The 20,230-nt window shown below is 42.8% G+C and overlaps 1 protein-coding gene across 1 annotated transcript in view; it reads left to right on the top strand.

The window, feature by feature from the left end:
• Window positions 1–19,962, top strand: part of pkp2 (plakophilin 2) — a 30,207-nt gene extending 10,245 nt beyond the window's left edge. Inside the window, 12 exon segments of the mRNA XM_034200649.1 lie at window positions 5,546–6,111; window positions 7,659–7,797; window positions 9,068–9,275; window positions 9,891–10,071; window positions 13,366–13,483; window positions 13,744–13,902; window positions 14,940–15,116; window positions 15,294–15,447; window positions 16,163–16,355; window positions 17,771–17,789; window positions 17,791–17,859; window positions 19,370–19,962. Of these exon segments, the coding sequence (XP_034056540.1) occupies window positions 5,546–6,111; window positions 7,659–7,797; window positions 9,068–9,275; window positions 9,891–10,071; window positions 13,366–13,483; window positions 13,744–13,902; window positions 14,940–15,116; window positions 15,294–15,447; window positions 16,163–16,355; window positions 17,771–17,789; window positions 17,791–17,859; window positions 19,370–19,438 (2,052 nt within the window). The 3' untranslated portion in view covers window positions 19,439–19,962.
• The last annotated feature ends 268 nt before the right edge of the window (window positions 19,963–20,230 follow it).

Raw genomic sequence — 20,230 nt, 5'->3', positions numbered from 1 at the left:
TACATTAAATTACATTACATTACATTACATTGCATTTAGCTGACGCTTTTATCCAAAGCGACTTACAATAAGTACATTCGACCAGGAAGACACAACCTTGAAGAAAACAGAATCATATAAGTACATCAGGTTTCATAGAGCCAAACATTTCAAGTGCTACTCAACTGGCTTTAGGTAAGCCAGTCCTTTATTAGTATAAAAGTGCTTCGTTAATAGTTCTAACGCTCGAAGTGGAGTCGAAAGAGATGAGTTTTCAGTCTGCACCGGAAGATGTGCAAGCTATCTGCCGTCCTGATGTCAATGGGGAGCTCATTTCCACCATCTTGGAGCCAGGACAGCAAACCCACGTGTTTTCGCCGATGGGAACTTGGGTCCCCCTCGCAGCGAGGGCGCAACGAGTCGTTTGGCTGATGCAGAGTGTAGTGCACGCGCTGGGGTGTACGGTTTAACCATGTCCTGGATGTAGGAAGGGCCAGATCCATTCGCAGCATGGTAAGCAAGTACCAGTGTCTTGAAGTGGATTCTAGCAGTTACCGGAAGCCAGTGAAGCGGAGCGGAGGAGCGGAGTGGTGTGGGAGAATTTAGGAAGGTTGAAGACCAGACGAGCCGCTGCATTCTGGATGAGCTGCAGAGGTCGGATGGCACATGCAGGTAGACCAGCCAGGAGGGAGTTGCAGTAGTCTAGGCGTGAGATGACGAGAGCCTGGACCATAACCTGAGTCGCTTTCTGAGTCAGCTGGGGACGTATCTTCCTGATGTTGTAAAGCGTGTATCTGCAGCAACGGGTTGTAGCAGCGAATGTTTGCAGTGAAGGACAGGTTGTTATCTAGGGTCACACCCAGATTCCTTGCAGTCTGAGTCGGGGAAACTAACTGAGGTGCCGATGTTGATTGTTAGGTCAAGAGTGGGACAATCTTTTCCCGGGAGGAAGAGCAGCTCAGTCTTGTCAAGGTTGAGCTTGAGGTGGTGAGCAGACATCCACTGAGAGATGTCAGCTAGACAAGCAGAGATGCGTGCAACGACCTGGGTCTCTGAGCGGTGAAAGGACAGAATTAATTGGTTGTCATCAGCGTAGCAGTGGTAAGAAAAACCATGCGGGCTAATGACTGATCCGAGCGAGTTTGTGTACAGGGAGAAGAGGAGGGGACCAAGAACAGAGCCCTGAGGGACCCCCGTAGTTAATTGACAAGGGTCGGACTCAGACCCTCTCCAAGTCACCCTGTAGGTACGGTCTTTCAGATATGAGGTGAGGAGGGAAAGTGCAGAGCCTGAAACTCCAAGTTTTTGGAGAGTGCGAAGGAGGATCTGATGATTCACCGTGTCGAATGCAGCAGACAGGTCCAATAGGATGATGACAGAGGAGAGGGATGCAGTTTTGGCAGTGTGCAGTTCCTCCGTGACAGCAATGAGAGCAGTTTCTGTGGAGTGACCTGCCTTGAAACCAGACTGGTGCGGATCCAGAAGGTTGTTCTGCATGGAGATAACAGGAGAGTTGTTTAAAGACAGCGCGTTCAAGTGATTTAGACAGGAACGGGAGGAGAGAGACAGGCCTGTAGTTTATAACATCAGACGGGTTGAGAGTGGGTTTCTTTAGGAGAGGGTTTACTCTTGCCTCCTTGAGACTGTTTGGAAAGTGACCAGAAGTTAGAGAAGTGTTGATGAAATGGGTGAGAAACGGTAGAATATCAGGAGCGATAGTCTGAAGGAGGTTTGAAGGGATAGGGTCCAGAGGACAGGTGGTAGGGCGGGCAGAGGTAATGAGGGTAAGAACCTCACTTGGAGAGAGAGGGGGAAAAGGAGGTCAGTGTGTTGGTGGAAGGAGGGTCTGGTGACCCAGCGGTGAGTAGAGGTGAGTCAGAAAAAGAAGAGCGAATATCATCAACCTTTTTTCAAAGTGGGTAACAAAGTCGCTTGACAGAAGGAGGAGGGGGGAGGAGCTTTTGGAGGGTCCAAGAGGGTGGAGAAGATGGAAAATAGTTTTTTTAGGATTGGAATAGGAAGATTGGATCTTATCTTGAAAGAAAGTGCTTTTTGCCTGAGAGATCGAAGCGGAGAAAGAGGAGAGGAGAGCCTGATAGGTTAGGAGGTCGTCACGGTGTTTGGATTTCGACCATTTCCGCTCTGCTGCCCTAAGGACGGTTATATTAGCACGCAGTGCATCATTTAGCCAGGGAGCAGGAGGGGACTGACGAGCCTGCCGAGATGTGAGAGGACAGAGCGAGTCCAGAGTGGATGAGAGAGTAGAGAGGAGAGTTTCTGCAGCAGAGTTTGGAGGCAGGAGATGGAACGAATCAGAGGAAGGGAGGGCTGAGAGCACCGACGAGGCAAAGGTAGAGGGGGAGAGGGAACGAAGGTTACGGCGGACAAGTGCAGGATGAGAAGAGATTAGTTTGTTATGTTTGGAAAGGGATAGAGAGAATGAAATGAAGAAGTGATCGGATGTGTGGAGCGGGTTTACAGAGAGGTTAGAAGTAGCGCAGTTCCTTGAGAATATGAGATCAAGGACATTGCCAGCTTTATGAGTCGGTGGGGACGGAGACAGTGAGAAAGCAAAGGCGGTTAACAGAGATGTTAGTTCGTCTATCTTCCCCGTCTGGAGGTTGAAGTCTCCGAGAAGTACAGCGGGAGGGCCAGTTTCAGGGATGAGTGAGAGGAGATTATCTAATTCCTCCAAGAAGTCCCCCAAGGCGCCTGGTGGACGGTAGAGAACAACAATGGTTAACTGTATAGGATGGGTTACTGTTACGGCATGGAATTCAAAGGTGGAAGGAGTGAAGTTAGGTAGCTTGAAGAGGGAAAAGCTCCATTTGGGAGAGAGCAGGAGACCAGTGCCACCTCCTCTGCCAGTGGGTCTGGGTGTATGGGAGAAGGAATATGCAGTGGAGAGAGCTGCTGGGGTGGATGTGTTGGATGGAGTAATCCAGGTCTCAGTGAGAGCAAGGAAATCCAGAGACTGCAGGGAGGTGTAGCCAGAGATGAAGTCAGCCTTAGGAACAGCTGACTGGCAATTCCACAGGCCACCAGAAACTAGATGTTGGATCTCAGTGGAGCACGTGGGATAGACGAGAGCAGGCCGGTTATATCGATTAGGAGATACACGGGGCCAGTGATAATTGCGAGAAGACACATGAACAGGAATAGAGAAAATACACATGATTATAGCATGAGGGGCCAGAAAACTAAAGAAAAGAGAAATAAGACACCAGCTCGATCAGAGTAGGATTTGCCTCCTCTTTGCCTCCCTCGTGACTCCCGCAGGACTCCAATGTCTTTGTCAGTCTTACTCCCGCAGGACTCCAATGTCTTTGTCAGTCTTCGGCTGTCTGACGCTGAAGCTGACGCTCCAGGAAAGAGCTACCCGAAATGGACGCCTGATTGCTCAGTTCTCACAGCTGTAGGGCCACGGCCCTCTAATTAGTTAACTATCTACAGCTGATGGGCGACAATAGACTAGCCGTGCCTATATTAATGCAGGCTTGAGTGCTGAGACCTGTAAAGCAGGTTTCGCCTGAGCAGATCTGAGATTTAAAATCTCTCAAACGCGATTTAGCCGTTTACGCTACAATAACAATTTATACAGAGTCGAATAAATGAAACAGAGAAGTCTAATTAAACAAGAATATAACTTACAGTGGTTGCTGCCTCAATAGGTAATGTCGTCACCGACATGTCGGTAATGTCGTCACATCAACATGTGTCCCCTCGTCTCCATGTCTCTTCTACATCAACATGTGTCCCCTCTGTTGAAAGAGACTCTGAAAGTTTCAGGAAAAAATATTCTCTCTTTTTGTCCTGATCCATTTCTATAAAAACCTGTCTGAAAATGAGCTGATCAGATTTTGGCCACTTTATGATGTCATGACGATTTTTTGGCTTGTGTAACCATTAGCCAATCAGCAACCAAGGAAACAGCTCGCGGGGAGCTTTTCAGTAGCTCGCGGGTTCACTGACTGTGTAGAAAAAATCCGACGATAATAAATGCACCTGAATCAGTCCGTGTCGCTGCGGCTCAGACAGACACACATTATGTTTAAAAAAATACTCGCGTTAGCACCATGTCAGGTTTTTGGTGGATTTAATTAAGTCTTGGATTGCAGAGTATGAATGTCCTCTTGCTATTTTCAGTTGATAAATAAGTGTGTGTAAAGTTTGTGAAGGCAGGAGGAAAGCTTCCGCGATCACCGTCTCCTCTGTTCCTCCAAACCCCGCCCCCTCCTGAAAATAATGAGTGACAGGCTGATAGTGACCCGATAGAAACGTTATTATTCACTTAATCACTGATTGGGATATGATGAAGCTAACTTAATCTCATAGATACATTCATGGGATTTATGTAACAGTAAAACAGAGAATAAGTGTGCAACCACATGCACTATTTTTGTTGTTATATGCTGTTGTTGTACTCCTGTTGTCTGCTGTGTTCAGACCAGACTCAAGTCATGTGTGTGAGGCCTCATTCAGGACATTCAGTGTCCTTTTTTTTAACAGAAGACCGTTGCTAGAAGCTGCAGCTAGACTGCAGAAGTATTGTTTTTTTGTTTTTGAGGATGGAACAATTTCACACACCGTTGCTAGAAGCTGCAGCTAGACTGCAGAAGTATTGTTTTTTTGTTTTTGAGGATGGAACAATTTCACACACAGATATACAGGGAGGCTAGCCCTACACACTTGATTTATTATGGTTCATAATTTCACGTCAAGACGAAGAAGAAGATGGCTGAACTGTCCAGTGTCAATCCTGGGGAGATGGAGATGGAGGTTATAAATCTCCAAAATCATGTTCAGCTTAAGTCTCGGCTAAACTCACAACATTTCTGGAGCCTTGTAGACCCAGAAAACTCTAAGAACATTCACCAAGCAGCACTGAACATGTCTGCTTTATTTGGTTCTACTTTGTGAAGCAGCTTTTTCTGACATGAATGTCATGAAATCTAAATACAGAACAAGACCGACTGATGAACATTTAAGTGATTCTATTAGAGTGAACCTAAGTGAGTCCAGCAGACCCCTCTATGGTGGACTCCATGCAGCGCCATTCGTCTCACTGACTGTGAAAAAGAGTGTATGCACTTATTTTACACATGTGCCATAAGATGCTTGTAAGGTGGTGATTAAGGTGATGTATTTACTATGTGGGCCATACTAAGAAGTGAGAAATTGTCGTGTTCTTGGACTTTGATGTGAAGTTAACATTTTTTTTGGGTATTGCAATTTCACACGTGTACAAAAGTAGCTTAATTCAACTGATAAGTGCTATGTGAATAAATGTAAGCGATGTGATGCAAGTAGCTCTTGCACTTTCATTTTTTCAAAGTAGCTCTCAGAGGAAGAAAGGTTGGAGACCCCTGATCTAAAGTAACAGACAGAGAATCAGCACCTTTGAAACGGGGCTGAAACAGAGGGGATTATGGGTAATGCTGCAATGATCTGTTTGGTGTTTCAGCCAATCAGAGACAGGTTTTGTATATATCTGAGACCTGTAATATATTGATGAAAAACAGTATAATAGGAGACCTTTAAAGTTCACCTTGTGTTTCCCTCACAGGTAAACGGATGGGGTCCCACTTACCGCTCCCTATCGAGCCACAATGTGCGGAGACCCTCCAGGAGGATGGAAGTTTCCCCCCCGCCCAGCCTAGAGTTACCTCGCTTCAACTCCAGCACCCTCCGTTACGGGACCTACACCCACCCGGGGCCAAATCCCTCCCACAGGGCAGGGATGGGCTTCTCTCACGGGTCCGAATCCTTCCGCCGATACGCCTTCTCAGAAGCACCTCTTCGTGTGACTCGTCCAATCACGGCTTCTTCTAATCAGGGAACGTTCCAGCACAGATCCATCAGACAGGAGGGGCCACAGCCTGTGTTTCAGCAGGGTATATGGGAGGATGGAGAATATGGATGGAGCCAAAACCCCGTCAGACAGGACCAGCACACCGTGGGAACCCAGCCTCCGGACGGGGGGCTGTCCTGGCTGGCTCGGGTCAGGAGGGACGGGCTGGGGCTCCGCAGACTGAACTCATACCCCGCCTCCCTCACCAGCGTGGACATGGGGAGACAGATGGAGGTGGATCTGCCCTTTCAGCAGAAACACGCACAGACCGTCAGGACAGTGTAAGACCACATGAGTTCACTTGTCTTATTGCAGGACACTATCAGAGATGGCAAAAATACTCTTTACTCAAGTAGAAGTACAGATACTCGGGTTTAAAAATACTCTGGTAAAGGTAGAAGTACTGACTAAACTTCTTTACTCAAGTAAAAGTAAAGAGGGCTTTGAAATGCACTTCAGTAAAAAGTACCCATAACTAGCAGCTGTTTTAAAGAGTACCTGACCTCCCTTTATATTAATAGAACAATAATGTCATTGTTAGCTAATGAATGTTTCCATGCTGAACAACGGCAACATGACAACGTTTTCATTGGTCCCTCTTCTTTAGAGAAGACCAGGAAATGATGGATACACGGATCGTGTTCAAATCAATAGGCACGCAATGACTCTAAAGAATAATGATCACGCACCAAACACACATTCAGACTAAAGGAACCAGCCGTTTGGAAAATGAGAGAAGTAGAAAGTACAGGTATTTGGGTTCAACATGTAAGAAGTAGAAAGTACAGGTATTTGAGTTCAACATGTAAGAAGTAGAAAGTACAGGTATTTGAGTTCAACATGTAAGAAGTAGAAAGTACAGGTATTTGTGTTCAACATGTAAGAAGTAGAAAGTACAGGTATTTGGGTTCAACATGTAAGAAGTAGAAAGTACAGGTATTTGTGTTTAACATGTAAGAAGTAGAAAGTACAGGTATTTGGGTTCAACATGTAAGAAGTAGAAAGTACAGGTATTTGGGTTCAACATGTAAGAAGTAGAAAGTACAGGTATTTGGGTTCAACATGTAAGAAGTAGAAAGTACAGGTATTTGGGTTCAACATGTAAGAAGTAGAAAGTACAGGTATTTGGGTTCAAAATGTAAGAAGTAAAAGTAAAACATTACATTACATTACATTGCATTTAGCTGACGCTTTTATCCAAAGCGACTTACAATAAGTACATTCGACCAGGAAGATACAACCTTGAAGAAAACAGAATCATATAAGTACATCAGGTTTCATAGAGCCAAACATTTCAAGTGCTACTCAACTGGCTTTAGGTAAGCCAGCCCTTTATTAGTATAAAAGTGCTTCGTTAATAGTTCTAACGCTCGAAGTGGAGTCGAAAGAGATGAGTTTTCAGTTTGCGCCGGAAGATGTGCAAGCTATCTGCCGTCCTGATGTCAATGGGGAGCTCATTCCACCATCTTGGAGCCAGGACAGCAAACCCACGTGTTTTGGCCGATGGGAACTTGGGTCCCCCTCGCAGCGAGGGCGCAACGAGTCGTTTGGCTGATGCAGAGCGTAGTGCACGCGCTGGGGTGTACGGTTTAACCATGTCCTGGATGTAGGAAGGGCCAGATCCATTCGCAGCATGGTAAGCAAGTACCAGTGTCTTGAAGTGGATTCTAGCAGTTACCGGAAGCCAGTGAAGGGAGCGGAGGAGCGGAGTGGTGTGGGAGAATTTAGGAAGGAAAACGTCAGTTATAGCAGGTTGAACCTCCAGCCTAACATGTGTGTAGTGAAGCCCACATCTTAACATGTGCTTGCATTGTGCTTCCTCACACAGGAAGTCAGAGAGGCCTCCAGAGATGACGTTGGAGCGGGCCGTGAACCTGCTGAGTCAGGAGGATAACGAGGAGACGCTGATCAGTGCAGCCGGATACATCCAGAACCAATGTTTCAAGAGCGCTGAGGCCAGGAAGATGGTATGTTTGATCATATGCATGGTGTGGGATCATTACAGTGATTCAAAATAGAATACGCTGAAAGATAAACGTGTGAAACCCATCTTAGATGATCACATGAGAGATATAAAAACACTCTGATTTGTTCGTAGTTGAAAGGTTTTTTTTCAGTGGTAGTAATTGCGTTATTTAGCCTCTGTGCTTCTGTTGGTTGTTTACATGAACCAATGTCTTACCGAGTGTTTGCATCAAATACTGTTCCTTGTTTTGAGGAACCTAAAGGGATGTAACGTTTCTCATTGGTTGTCTTTTTCTTCGAATGAGATGAAACTAAAGCTGACAGTCTTTTTGTTATTGCACAACAACTATCATGCTATATTGGAACAATATATTGTAGGGCCATACCTATACAAAACATGTCTGTGAAGTGTTTTTCTTAAAATACCAAACAGATCCTCCATTGTAGCCATGCCTCATACTGCTCAAACCCCTCTTTTGCAGCCCTGTTAGAGAAACACGGATTTTGGGTCCTTAGCTTAAAAAAAAAAAAGAGGAGGCGGAGCTAATGCCTGATCAGAATTCTACCGGAGATAAAGTTAAATTCTGCTGTGATAAAACACCATCCTGTTTAAACCACATCAAAGATTATTTCTGAAACAGTATGGAGCTCAAATTATAAGGTGAGTTCCTTTTTTTATTTCCTGCTTTTTATCACATGTGCTCTCCAGTACAGGTTAGCTCTGAGTGTTAGCGAGGCTTGCTAATGTAAATAAAGACGAGATTACGTCCAAAACACGTCAGGCATTGGTTTCTGATAGCAATTTTCTGCGGGTCCGCTGCCGATTTGACGTCAGATCGGCAGCAAATCTGTATCCGCTCGTTGTACCCCTGTTTTTAAAAGATTTGGGTACGGAGGAAAAGAGAGAGGGTTTTATTTTCTGACGCTGCGTGAGTTCCCCGACACAGGGGGACACATATTTATGTATAAAAGACACCACAAAGTGCATTTTGCATGAGGTCCCCTTTAAAAAAAACAGGACGAGGTAGTATAAAGGAAAACAACTAAATAGGCAATTTGACCCTGGTCTAAGACTCAATAAAACTAGCTCTAAAAAATGAACAGTACTCCAAGCCTAGACATAAAAAATCACACTCAAAGACCTCCCCGAGACTCTTTGAATGTCTATGGCTTTAGAAGAGATTTAAGCTCTTCTATGTTGTTGATATATCTCACGCCGTGCGCCTCTCTGTCCCGAATTATCTTTAAATCAGTAATCCATTTTGTTTCCAGGTGTACTATCTGCGTGGGATAGGAAAGCTCCAGCAGCTGCTGAACCACGACCACGAGGAGGTGCAGCGCCTCGCCGCAGGAGCGCTGCGAAACGTCGTCTACCAGAGCAGCGAGAACAAGATGGAGGTGAAGGAGAGCAACGGGCTGAACTCCGTCCTGCAGACGCTGAAGAGCAGCCGGGATCTGGAGACCAGGCAGCAGCTGACAGGTCAGTGGTTGATATGGGATTGCTGCTCACACCTGAACTTACTTTCTTTACTGTTAGTGGCTTCTTTTACTTCTTCACATCTCACCCATTGTTGGCCACTGCTATATAAAACTCATTGGAAACAGCACAGTCATTGCTGCACTGGTGAGAAATGTATTTTGTGTAGCATCAACAGTTATAATGCCATAAAAATGGACTGTAAGTGGTGTCAATATTGGAAAAAGATTGCTCAACATATTATACATGTTAACCTAATTTACATTTTAAAAACTCTCCTGTTGTGTCCTCTCTTCTGAGTAAGTGTTACTGAACTTCTGTCAAGTGAGTCTCAGCCGAGTCATTAAGGACTTACCATTTGAGTAATGTGTGTTACATAGTGATGTCATTGTGTTACAGAGGTAAATAAAGGAGTCCAATGGAGGCGTTTCAGGCAGGGGGGGGAGGGGTTGTGTGGGAGATAAACTAGCCTTTACAGACCATTGACATGCACACAAATCCATATAACACACTGCAGGAAAGGGGAAACACCATAAAACATGATAGTGCCCCTTTAAACTTAGATATTTCAACAAATGTCTTTGCCTATAATAAAGTGTATTGTCATCTCCCTCCCAGGGCTCTTGTGGAATCTCTCCTCTCACGACCTCCTGAAGGAGCGTCTCTCCAGAGGAGCGTCCCTCTCCGTCCTCACTCACTCCGTTCTGGTTCCAAGCTCCGGCATTTTTGAAGGAGAAAACCCAAAAGACGAGCTGCTGGCTGACGCCGACGCTTTCCACAACGTCACCGGCTGCCTGCGGTGAGATAGAATAGAATAGAATCGTTTAATGTCATTATACATGTACAATGAGATAATAATAAATGCTTCTCCCTTTCAAGGGTGCCATCAAAACAAAAACATCACAACATAAGACAACAAATACATGCAGCATACATACTTAGGAATAAAGTGCAGTAATTATTTCCAGGAGTATACAAATAAAATCTGTAATGTAATAAATAATAATAGTAGGTATTTATAATAATAATAATAGTAATGATATATGTGTACAGAGTCACATTGATTCAGGTGTTAAGAGCAATGATGGCTCTTAACTCTTAACAGATCCTTTTTGTTATCCTGAAACAAGATACTCCGGCAGCTTCTGCAGAGAGGATGAATAGATGTGAGTAAACAGACGCCTCCTCTGGTGTCAGATATGCAGCTCAGACCGCGCTGAATACAGCATTTCCACAAAAGGATTCACAAATTTGCTAGACATTAAATATTAGTCTATTTATGGAACAAGTCGGAAACAAAACATACAACAATTATAATAATGTTTTTAAAAAAAAGTATAATAATAATTATAACAAAGAAAGGCAAAACAAAAACGTTCAAGGTACAAAAAATAAAATGAATTCTCAAATAGTCTCCGTCAGGTTCAACAGGGGCAAGAAGAAGAAGCTTAAACACATTTTGGTCCGTCCCCCTCTAGCGTACATTTGTCTTAAAATAAAAGATTAGGTCATCGTCATCAGAATCCGTGATATTGGATTCATTGTTTTAAGATAAGATGGACTTTTATTAATCCTCGTGGGGAAATTGTTTCTCTGCATTTGACCCATCCTAGTGTTAGGAGCAGTGTGCTGCCATTTTGAACGGCGCCCGGGGAGCAGTGTGGGGAACGGTGCCTTGCTCAGGGACACCTCGGTAGCACTTGGTCTTGCCGGGACTTGAACTGGTGACCTTCCAGTTGCCAAGCCAAGTCCCTATCGACTTCGCCACCACCGCACAAATCTATGTTTTTGTACAAAACAACCAAAAAGAAATAACTTTTACAATGACAAGAAATAACAAGTATGAGTTCACAGGTCCTGCTCAAATAAAGGATGTTGTCTCTTAAAGAAAAATGGATGATCATGTTGAATAAATATAGTTTACAATCTGTCAGCAGTGAAGCAGACGTGCAGTATAACCCGAGTTTTGTCACTGCGTCCTTAGGAATGACTTGATGATATCAAAGTAGGGTAAGAGTTGACAGATTGCATAACCGCAGTAATATAACAATAATACAATAACATTACAGTACAGTATCAGCTGAGCTGTGAGTCAACAGTCTCTCAACATAGACCTCCCTTATCTGAGTCTTGCTGTAATAAGAAATAAGACATACCGACTGTTTTGCTGCAGAACGAACTATCGCTGTGTTTGATTTAGGGTGAATGTTGTTGAAAAATATAAAATACTTTAGAGAAGAAAACAGGACAGCTACGTGTTGATAGAAATATCCAAGAGTGTGCAATTGTGCAGAATGTTAGCATCAAAAAGCTACCATGCACAATCATGGCGCTAACCCAAAGATGAATTGGTATTATAGGAAGAAATAAGACAACGTTTGATCTGATTGGTCTGTAATCTTGACATCTGGCGTGCCCTTACTTTGGGGAGGTGTCTACAACTTGGACCATTTGAGATCACATTGAAGTATGTAAAAACTAACATTGTGTTTATTACATCTCTTGTGAACCTGCTGATGGTGCAACGTCATCATGATACATCAAGCTACCATTGATACAAAATATTAACATGCTAAATCCTACGATGTATTATATTCCACCAAGGGGATTTTCTTCCTATTATACACACATGCATTTCCAAACATTTGGTCCACCTATGTTGCAAATGTATTATCTTTTCAATGTACACACAGCATCTATTGCACGTCTGTCCGTCCTGGGAGAGGGATCCCTCCTCTGTTGCTCTCCCTGAGGTTTCTCCCATGTTCCCCTTTAAACTGTGGGTTTTCTCCGGAAGTTTTTCCTTGTACGATGTGAGGGTCTAAGGACAGAGGGTCTAAGGACAGAGGGTGTCGTATTGTCATACTGATATTCTGTACACACTGTGAAGACCACTGAGACAAATGTAACATTTGTGATATTGGGCTATATAAATAAACACTGATTGATTGAATTAGCTAACAGTACAAATAAGCAGTAAAGATACACACGTGTTGGTATACAGGTATACAACTGTTCCAACTGTTTAATCATTAAATAACTGTGTCAACCATTCAATTACCTTTCCAGCGTGGTAGCTTGTGATATTTACAATTTCTTCCTCATTAGCCACAAATAACTAGTTCAGTTTCCACTAACTACCGCATCATATAAAGCCTGAATAAACGCTGCTTTCTCATGAAGCATAGCGACCAAAACATCCCAATCCTATCTTTATACAACATCATGGCATTGTGTGGAACTACAATTTATCTCCTGGTGTCTCACGTTGTGTATCACGTTGTGTATCATGTTGTTGAGGCACACTGTGAGTCTGTGTACGAAGCAGCAGATGAAGGCGATTCAAAGGAGGAAGCTGAATAATTCATGCGCTCCTCGCCGGCCTCATGTTATCAAGTTCTCCTCTTCATGTTCTCTATCCTTTCCAGGTCCCTGCGGATGATAAAAATGATGAGTTTCTCTCCGGTTTATATTATATTACTGCGCAAATAACCTGTTTCGGGACACAGAATAACAATCCTTGTATTTATTTTCCTCTGGAAGTTGGATATCATTCAAATCCATTGACGTCTTGCAATTCTGGTCTGCCAGAAACAGACTTTTATTGGCTCTCTGTCATGTGGGTATTCTCTAATGGGTCAGTGGGTGTGTGATTGAAACACACACACACACACACACACACACACACACACACACACACTATGTATACATCACTTCAGGGGACATTACATTGACTTACATGCATTTCCTGGAGACTTATCCTAACCTTAACCATAACCAACACATGCCTAACCCTTAACCTAACCCTAACCAAGTCTTCACCCTAAAATTAATGATTGGGGGACCTCCATTTTGTCCACACACACACACACACACACACACACACACACACACACACACACACACACACACACACACACACTTCTTGCAATTCTGGTCTGACAGAAACAGACTTTTATTGGCTCTCTGTCATGTGGGTATTCTTTAATGGGTCAGTGAGTGTGTGATTGAAACACACACACGCACACACACACACACACACACACACACACACACGTCACATGACCTCGATTGTTTTTCTTTCTGTTCCCAGGAATCTGAGCTCTGCCGGTCCCGACGGCAGGAAGGCGATGAGGGAATGTGAGAATCTGATCGACTCTCTGGTCTACTACATCCGGGGAGCGGTGGCTGACTACAAGACGGACGACAAGGTGAAAGGATGTGCTCTATATATCCATTTGTTGATGCATACACAACCACATTTTAATAATACAGATGTGTTCGTATAGCGACTGTCATGCACCAATGTGCTGCACAAAGTGCTTTAACAAATTGGCACACATTAAAACGTTTTTTTGGAAACATGCAGCAGTTTAAGAGACACAAGGAGGTCAAATATATATATCTAAAATATATATATACTGTTTATTTACCTACATACTTATTATTTATCTACATGTCTGCTCTTCAGTCCACAGAGAACTGCGTCTGCATCCTGCACAACCTGTCCTATCAGATGGAGGCCGAGCTCCCTCAGAGGATCGCAGATATCACAGAGTCTCGACAAAACTTGACTCCGAAGGAAACAGCTGTCGGCTGCTTCGCTTATCGCAGCGCTAAGATCACGCAGGTAATCCCCGTTGACTATACACGCGATGTTCTTGCAGTATGATATTTAAGAGCAGTATTGCGTGCAGGTTTAATCAGCCATACAGCTTGCTCTTTAGAAGGCAATCATATTTAGCGGGAGAGGAACATCAGAGAGCTTTTTCATGTGCTTCTGTGTCAGCACTGCTTTTAGTGCTGCTATCTTTGAAATGACTGTGATGGCATAGAGAGTCACTGGGATTCACGTTAGCATTTGATTTGATTTGTTTTTGTATTTCGAATGTGTAAAACAATAATACAACAAATTAGAATTAAATGAAACATGATAATTATAATACTGTACAAACTTAAGCAGTATCAAATTGATAACACAAATATTATTGACTTACAAATGATATTTAAACAAATGATCTGCCTACTTACCTGAAGAGGGGTGGGAAGAAGTTTATTTAATCTAGGGCTGCTCAATTAATCGTATTTTAATCGCGATTACGATTATGGCTTGCAACGATTACGAAAACAACGTAATCGAAATAAAACGATTATTTTTTTATTATTTTTAATTTTTTGGTTTTTCAGTTGAATTATACTTAAAGTTCGGGGCAATCAACTGTTAAAAACATATTGTTCAAATTATTTTTCTCCAATAAATGGATGTTTTCAAAGTCAATGAATAATCGCATTTAATAATCGCAATATAAATTATTTATCCAAATAATCGAGATTATGATTTTTGCCATAATCGAGCAGCCCTAATTTAATCCCACCCCTTCTCCCACAAACTAAATTATTTACTTACATATTTTTTTTCTTTTAACTAAATGTATGTCAACATACAATATACATTTACAATTATCAATAGATTACATAAATATTACTGAAATATATATATATATATATATATTCGCTAAATAAATAATTATAATAGGATGGTTTATATATATATTTAATTTTTTTAATTGTATGCATGCTTCTTAGGTAACATTAAGCTGTCTTTGGCTCTTTCCCCTCTGTGGGACTAATAAAGGGATTCTGAGCTCATCCAGTGTTTGTTCCCAGGATCTGGAGCGAGAGTGGCCGCTCCTGAAGGAGAAGTCTAACCCTCGGGGGGTGGAGTGGCTGTGGAGCGCCATCACGGTCCGCATGTACCTGTCTCTGATGGCCCGCAGCGTGAGGACCGGCACGCAGGAGGCGGCGCTCGGGGCGCTGCAGAACATCACCGCCGGCAGCGGGGCGGTAAGAAGGAAACCTCCTGAGTTCAATCTGTTAACAGGAAACATTATGAAGTGTTATTCCCTCTGTGCTCTGCTATTGAGAGATGTTAGTAGGGTCGTACATGTCCGATACGTTTAGTAGCAAATATCCTGTGTTCGTATTTTATTAACCTGGACTCTGATATATGGGACCCTGCAGAGGAGTGAATCCATCGCCTTCACTATCGTCCAGCGGGAAAATGGCCTCCAGCACGTGAAGAGGATGTTGGAGGAGGGAGAGAACGATGTGAAGAGGACGGCTCTGTCTGTCGTTAAAAACCTCTCACGATACCAGGAGCTGCACGCCGAGATCGGTAACTGGTTGCAACAAAATACACTTACTTGAACTAAACTTAGAGTTCATTCTTCACAATTGAGCACCCCAAAGTTTCATTTTTGAAATGTATAGTATGGGTCCCCAGCACATAGAAACTGCCGGATGCTAACTTGCATCTGTGGGGCAATTTGCACAATTAGCATAAGTTGCATTAAGTAGCTTATGCAGACGATAGCAACAAAATGTCTTGGCCCATTTGGACAATTTATGCTGTGGTTTTGGAGGTTATTGAGGATGGTGAGTCAATTTCTGATATTTTCAGGATCAAAAATGGCAGTTTTGAGTCCCCTGAAACTTTTAAATCTGAATCAGAATTAGCCCACAGAGTGCAAATATGGCCACTTGCTGCTTACAACTGCCATTTTGTTTGTTTGTAGCCTTTATTTAACCAGGTGAAAATCCCATTCAGATCAACGATCTCTGTTTCAAGGGAGACCTGCAGGATTTTGGATCCTGAACATTTTTTAAATGGATTTGGCCTCCTCAATAACCTCCTAAACCTTCAGTATATGCTACTTAATGCAACTTAGGCTATTTGTGCAAATTGCCCAACATATGCAAGTTAGCATCTGGCAGTTTGTGTGCTGGAGACCCGTACTATACATCTCAATCATAAGACGTTGGGGTACTCTACATTTCTAGGTTCACAGCAGGAGCTGGAAACTAGACTAATTCTTCTCCTCCTCCTGAAGTGAAGCAGGTGTTGTCAGAGATGGTGGAGATGTTACCGAGCGACGACACCGGCACCGATGTGTCCACCGAGGTGACGGCCACGCTCTGTAACACCCTGCTCAATCTGAGCCAGAGCGACATGCAGAACGTCAGAGCCATCTTCAACCAGGGAGCGCTGCCCAACATCATCAACATCAGCAGCAAGGACAACGGGTCAGTAACACTCCTCGTGATATAACACGGAATCACTGAAATATTAAAACGAAACACTTATTTGGTGCGTAGTTGAGTGTAGCTGTGAGGAAAGCAATCACAAAGAAATGGCTCAAACCAAGCAGCCCATCTATAGAGGATTGGTACGATATCATTTATGAAATCTTTGTAATGGAAAGAATAACCGTCTCTATGAGGCTCCAGGAACTTACATGTGAGGACATTTGGGAGAAATGGAAAGTGTGTATTACCCCGAAACGCCCTTCTTTTGTTTAAATCTTTTATTTAATGATCTATACTATCAATGTGTTATATTGAAAAGAAAACACCCCATGTTCTTGTGAGCTTATTGTGGTTGTTTTGTCAAGAAAAATAAAAAAAGACGGACCACTCGGTAAAACAATTTAACTACATATGTATATGTACACTGAAGTTGAAATGTGATCCAAAAAAAACGGAATCATTTCCCAGCACTATATGAATGTGATGGCACTCTTATTTGTTTGGTACCTTTTAAGAAATTATTCATCCAGACGCATCTGACGGGTAGTTTTTTTTAACCTAAATTCAATCAATCAATCAATGTTTAAAGGTGGGGTCGGTAATTTTGGAGAAACCAGCTCGAGTGCGCTAGAATTTGAAAATACACAACCGGAAAAAATCTGCCACTTCCTTACAGAGCCCCTCCTCCAACACACACGAACGCTCACATGACCAATGAGGGCACGAGATAAGTTTGTGCCCAAATCGAAGGCTGACAGGCAGGTAGGCCATCCAGTTACTTTAGCCGGGCCGCCTCAGATGATTGGTCGTGCTTTTTACAGCGCTACGGCTTCAACAGATGACATTGTTTTATGGATTTTTTGTCAAAGCACTTAAGATATTCATTGCTATCGGGATGTTAAGAGCATTCCATGGAATATAACAACAAGTGTATCTCGAGCCGGTTTCTCAAACTTACCTACTCCACCTTTAATTGTGACATGTTATTATAGTAAATTTGATTCCAGTGAATCCAGATCAATTCCAGATCACATGAATTGGACTGGAGTCAGACTCAGGTCTTAGTCATCCTTATCGACATGAGAAAAAGAACCTTTGCATTTTCAAAAATGGGTGAAGAGCACATTAAGATATATTTAGGATTTAATACATCAAGTATTGTGTTCGGGATTCACTTGGGACTTGTCAGTCTTACATTTTCACCTGTAAGTCATGTCTTTGAACCCGTCAGTTTTTACTAAGGAGTCGACTTTGAACTCCTCAGCCTTGACTTTTCCAACATGACTTTGGATTTGTCAGGTTTTAGCTTGAGACTTGCCTGATTGCAAACACTTGAGACTTACTTTTAACTTGCAAAACAATGTCTTGGTCCTACCTCTTGGGAAAACAAATCTAACCTGTTCATTTTCTAGCTATGGACCAACGAGAGCAGGGCCAGGCAGCGTGCGTCCTGCTGCACAGCATGTGGAAATACAGCGATCTGCACGGGGCCTTCAGGAAGGTGCGTTTTTATCATTGTTTGTAAGGCTCATATTAGAAGCTTTTAATAAACGCTTTTGGTTCCTATCAGTGCAACACATTACAGTACAACACATGTCTTTCCTTAAGCATCATCCGGATTGCCTCTGTCTTATTCATGTGTCCTCTTTTATGTTTTTATCATTGTTTATGAGGCTCAAATTAGAAGCTTTTAATAAACGCTTTTGGTTTTTGCTTGATTTCGATAAAGCAATTAGTTGTCAGTCTTTTCTGTATAACTTAACTTTGAACGTTGATATTTTGTGAGTCGTGTCCTAAAGTATATCTGCTTTTTATGTATCAACTACAGTCGGTAATTTGCTTTATAAGAGTATGTTATCAGTAATTCAGGCCTGTTTTATCCCAGTGTCTTCTTCTTCTTATAACCACTAGAGGGCACCAAAGTTAAACACATTCAAATTGGCTTTAAGAGCAGTGACCGTTTATAGACTTCGGCCCAATCCCAAACCACGCCCTACACCCTGCCCCTACACACGTAGTGACACTCGCAGCTCAACGAGGCTCCCTCCTGTCAGATGGAGGGAGTAAATACAGCGGCAAGCTTTGGGACGGCCTCCCCTCTCCGGTAGAAACAGGAAATGCCGTAACTGAATGTAACAACGGTTTCAAATCAGCTTCTCTTTGACAAAACATTAAAATTAAGAACTAAAATAAAACTCCAAACATCTTTAATTGTGTTGCTTTTTTGTAAAACTCTTTTAGTTTTGAACCTGATGTTTACAAGCTTCTTAGTTTTTGCAACAGTCTGTAAATATACACAACTTTATAATAAAATGCACACATTTACCTTTTTCTAGACTAAACACAGGTTTGATCCTAAGTTAAAAACATATGAGGTTATCATGAGGTTGTTAACATCCTGACGGACACACACAGCGTCGAGACCGGTCAGAGAGAGACCGGTCTCCAGTCAGCACCGCTGCAGACTCGGGGTGTTTCTCAATGTCGTCGAGCACGCTTGCTTGGTAGCACATGTCTTCCAAGTCACTTGCTTCAGAAGCGAGGCAAGAATCCTTCCTAGCCTCGGAAAATGAAGAGTGGTGGAACAGGCCAACAGGTGTGCGTCATATGCGAGGCCCCGCCTTAAATGGAGCGCGATTTCCGCCAAAGATTTGGAAATTGGTCCGTGCGCAAAGCATTGTGGGGATTTTAAGACCGCGGAGTCTACACATGTGCAGCCTCAAAATGTCTCGCTACGAAGTACGCCGGCCTCGGTATGCTGGACATTGGAACAGTCGTTCGGCGGCACTCGATGACGTAGTATGCTTGAAATAGTGGCTCTGGAGCAGCCTTCCTCGACATTGAGAAACACCCTCGCTGTTTGATGGCTTGATAGCCCACTCCTCCTCCACACTCGTTGGTTTGGAACAGCACTTAATGTGGCGGACCCTCCACACAAACGGAGGGGTAGGGTGTAGGGCGTGGTTTGGGATTGGGCCATAGTGTCAATAATCAACACTTTGTTTTCACAGTGTGGCTACAGGAAATCAGATTTCATCAATTCAAGAACAACAAAGGCTGTGAACTCCAAGAAATCTTAAACTCCTGCCTCGTCTGATCCCTATAACTAGCACTAAATGCACTGCGACTGCCCCATGTCTTTATTTACTCTAAAGATCCCATGAAACGGATTTAAAACTGTACATTTAATAGTTTTTGTTTGTGTTTTTGTTATTTTAAGTTAGCTGATGGACAAACAACATGCTCTATTTAAATGATACAGAACGAGACATAGTTCTGTTTGTCGGCCACTTTCACGGTCAGAAAAAATGATATTGAATGAAGTGTAAAGTGTTTCTCTATGTTTGTGTTGTTTAATGTAGTGGCAGCTAAAGACTCGACAATACTGATTTGTGTGTTTTGTTTATTTCAGGACTTTAGGCGTGATGTAATCAGACAAAGAACCACAAAGAAAATGTTGAAATAATCACACTGAACTGATGTATAAATGTATATAGAATGTATTTTTAGATAGAGTCGTTTCCCAATGTAATGCACAACAAGCTGATTTCATGCTGTCTGACTTGAGTTGATTCTTTGAATGAATAAACTGCTATAAATCAAATATTTTGTTCAACATATTGTCTGGTAAACTTTGTTAAAGAAGCCCTATTTTGCTTTTTGATGTGTTCCCTTTCCTGTAGTGTTTATGTGCATGTAAATGGTCTCCAATTTGTTTACTTCCATGACATAGTGACATCACTTTGTAACACTAGCCTTCTATTGGCTAGCGCTCCAACACATTGTACGTGATAGGCTAAGGGGTGGGACATCTCTAAGCGGTTGACCAATCACAACAGAGCCGGCCAGCTAACCAATCAGAGCAGACTGGG

Source organism: Gymnodraco acuticeps, unplaced genomic scaffold (genome assembly GCF_902827175.1).
Source record: "Gymnodraco acuticeps unplaced genomic scaffold, fGymAcu1.1, whole genome shotgun sequence".
NCBI lineage: Eukaryota > Metazoa > Chordata > Actinopteri > Perciformes > Bathydraconidae > Gymnodraco > Gymnodraco acuticeps.
This window is presented reverse-complemented; position numbering and strand designations above follow the sequence as displayed.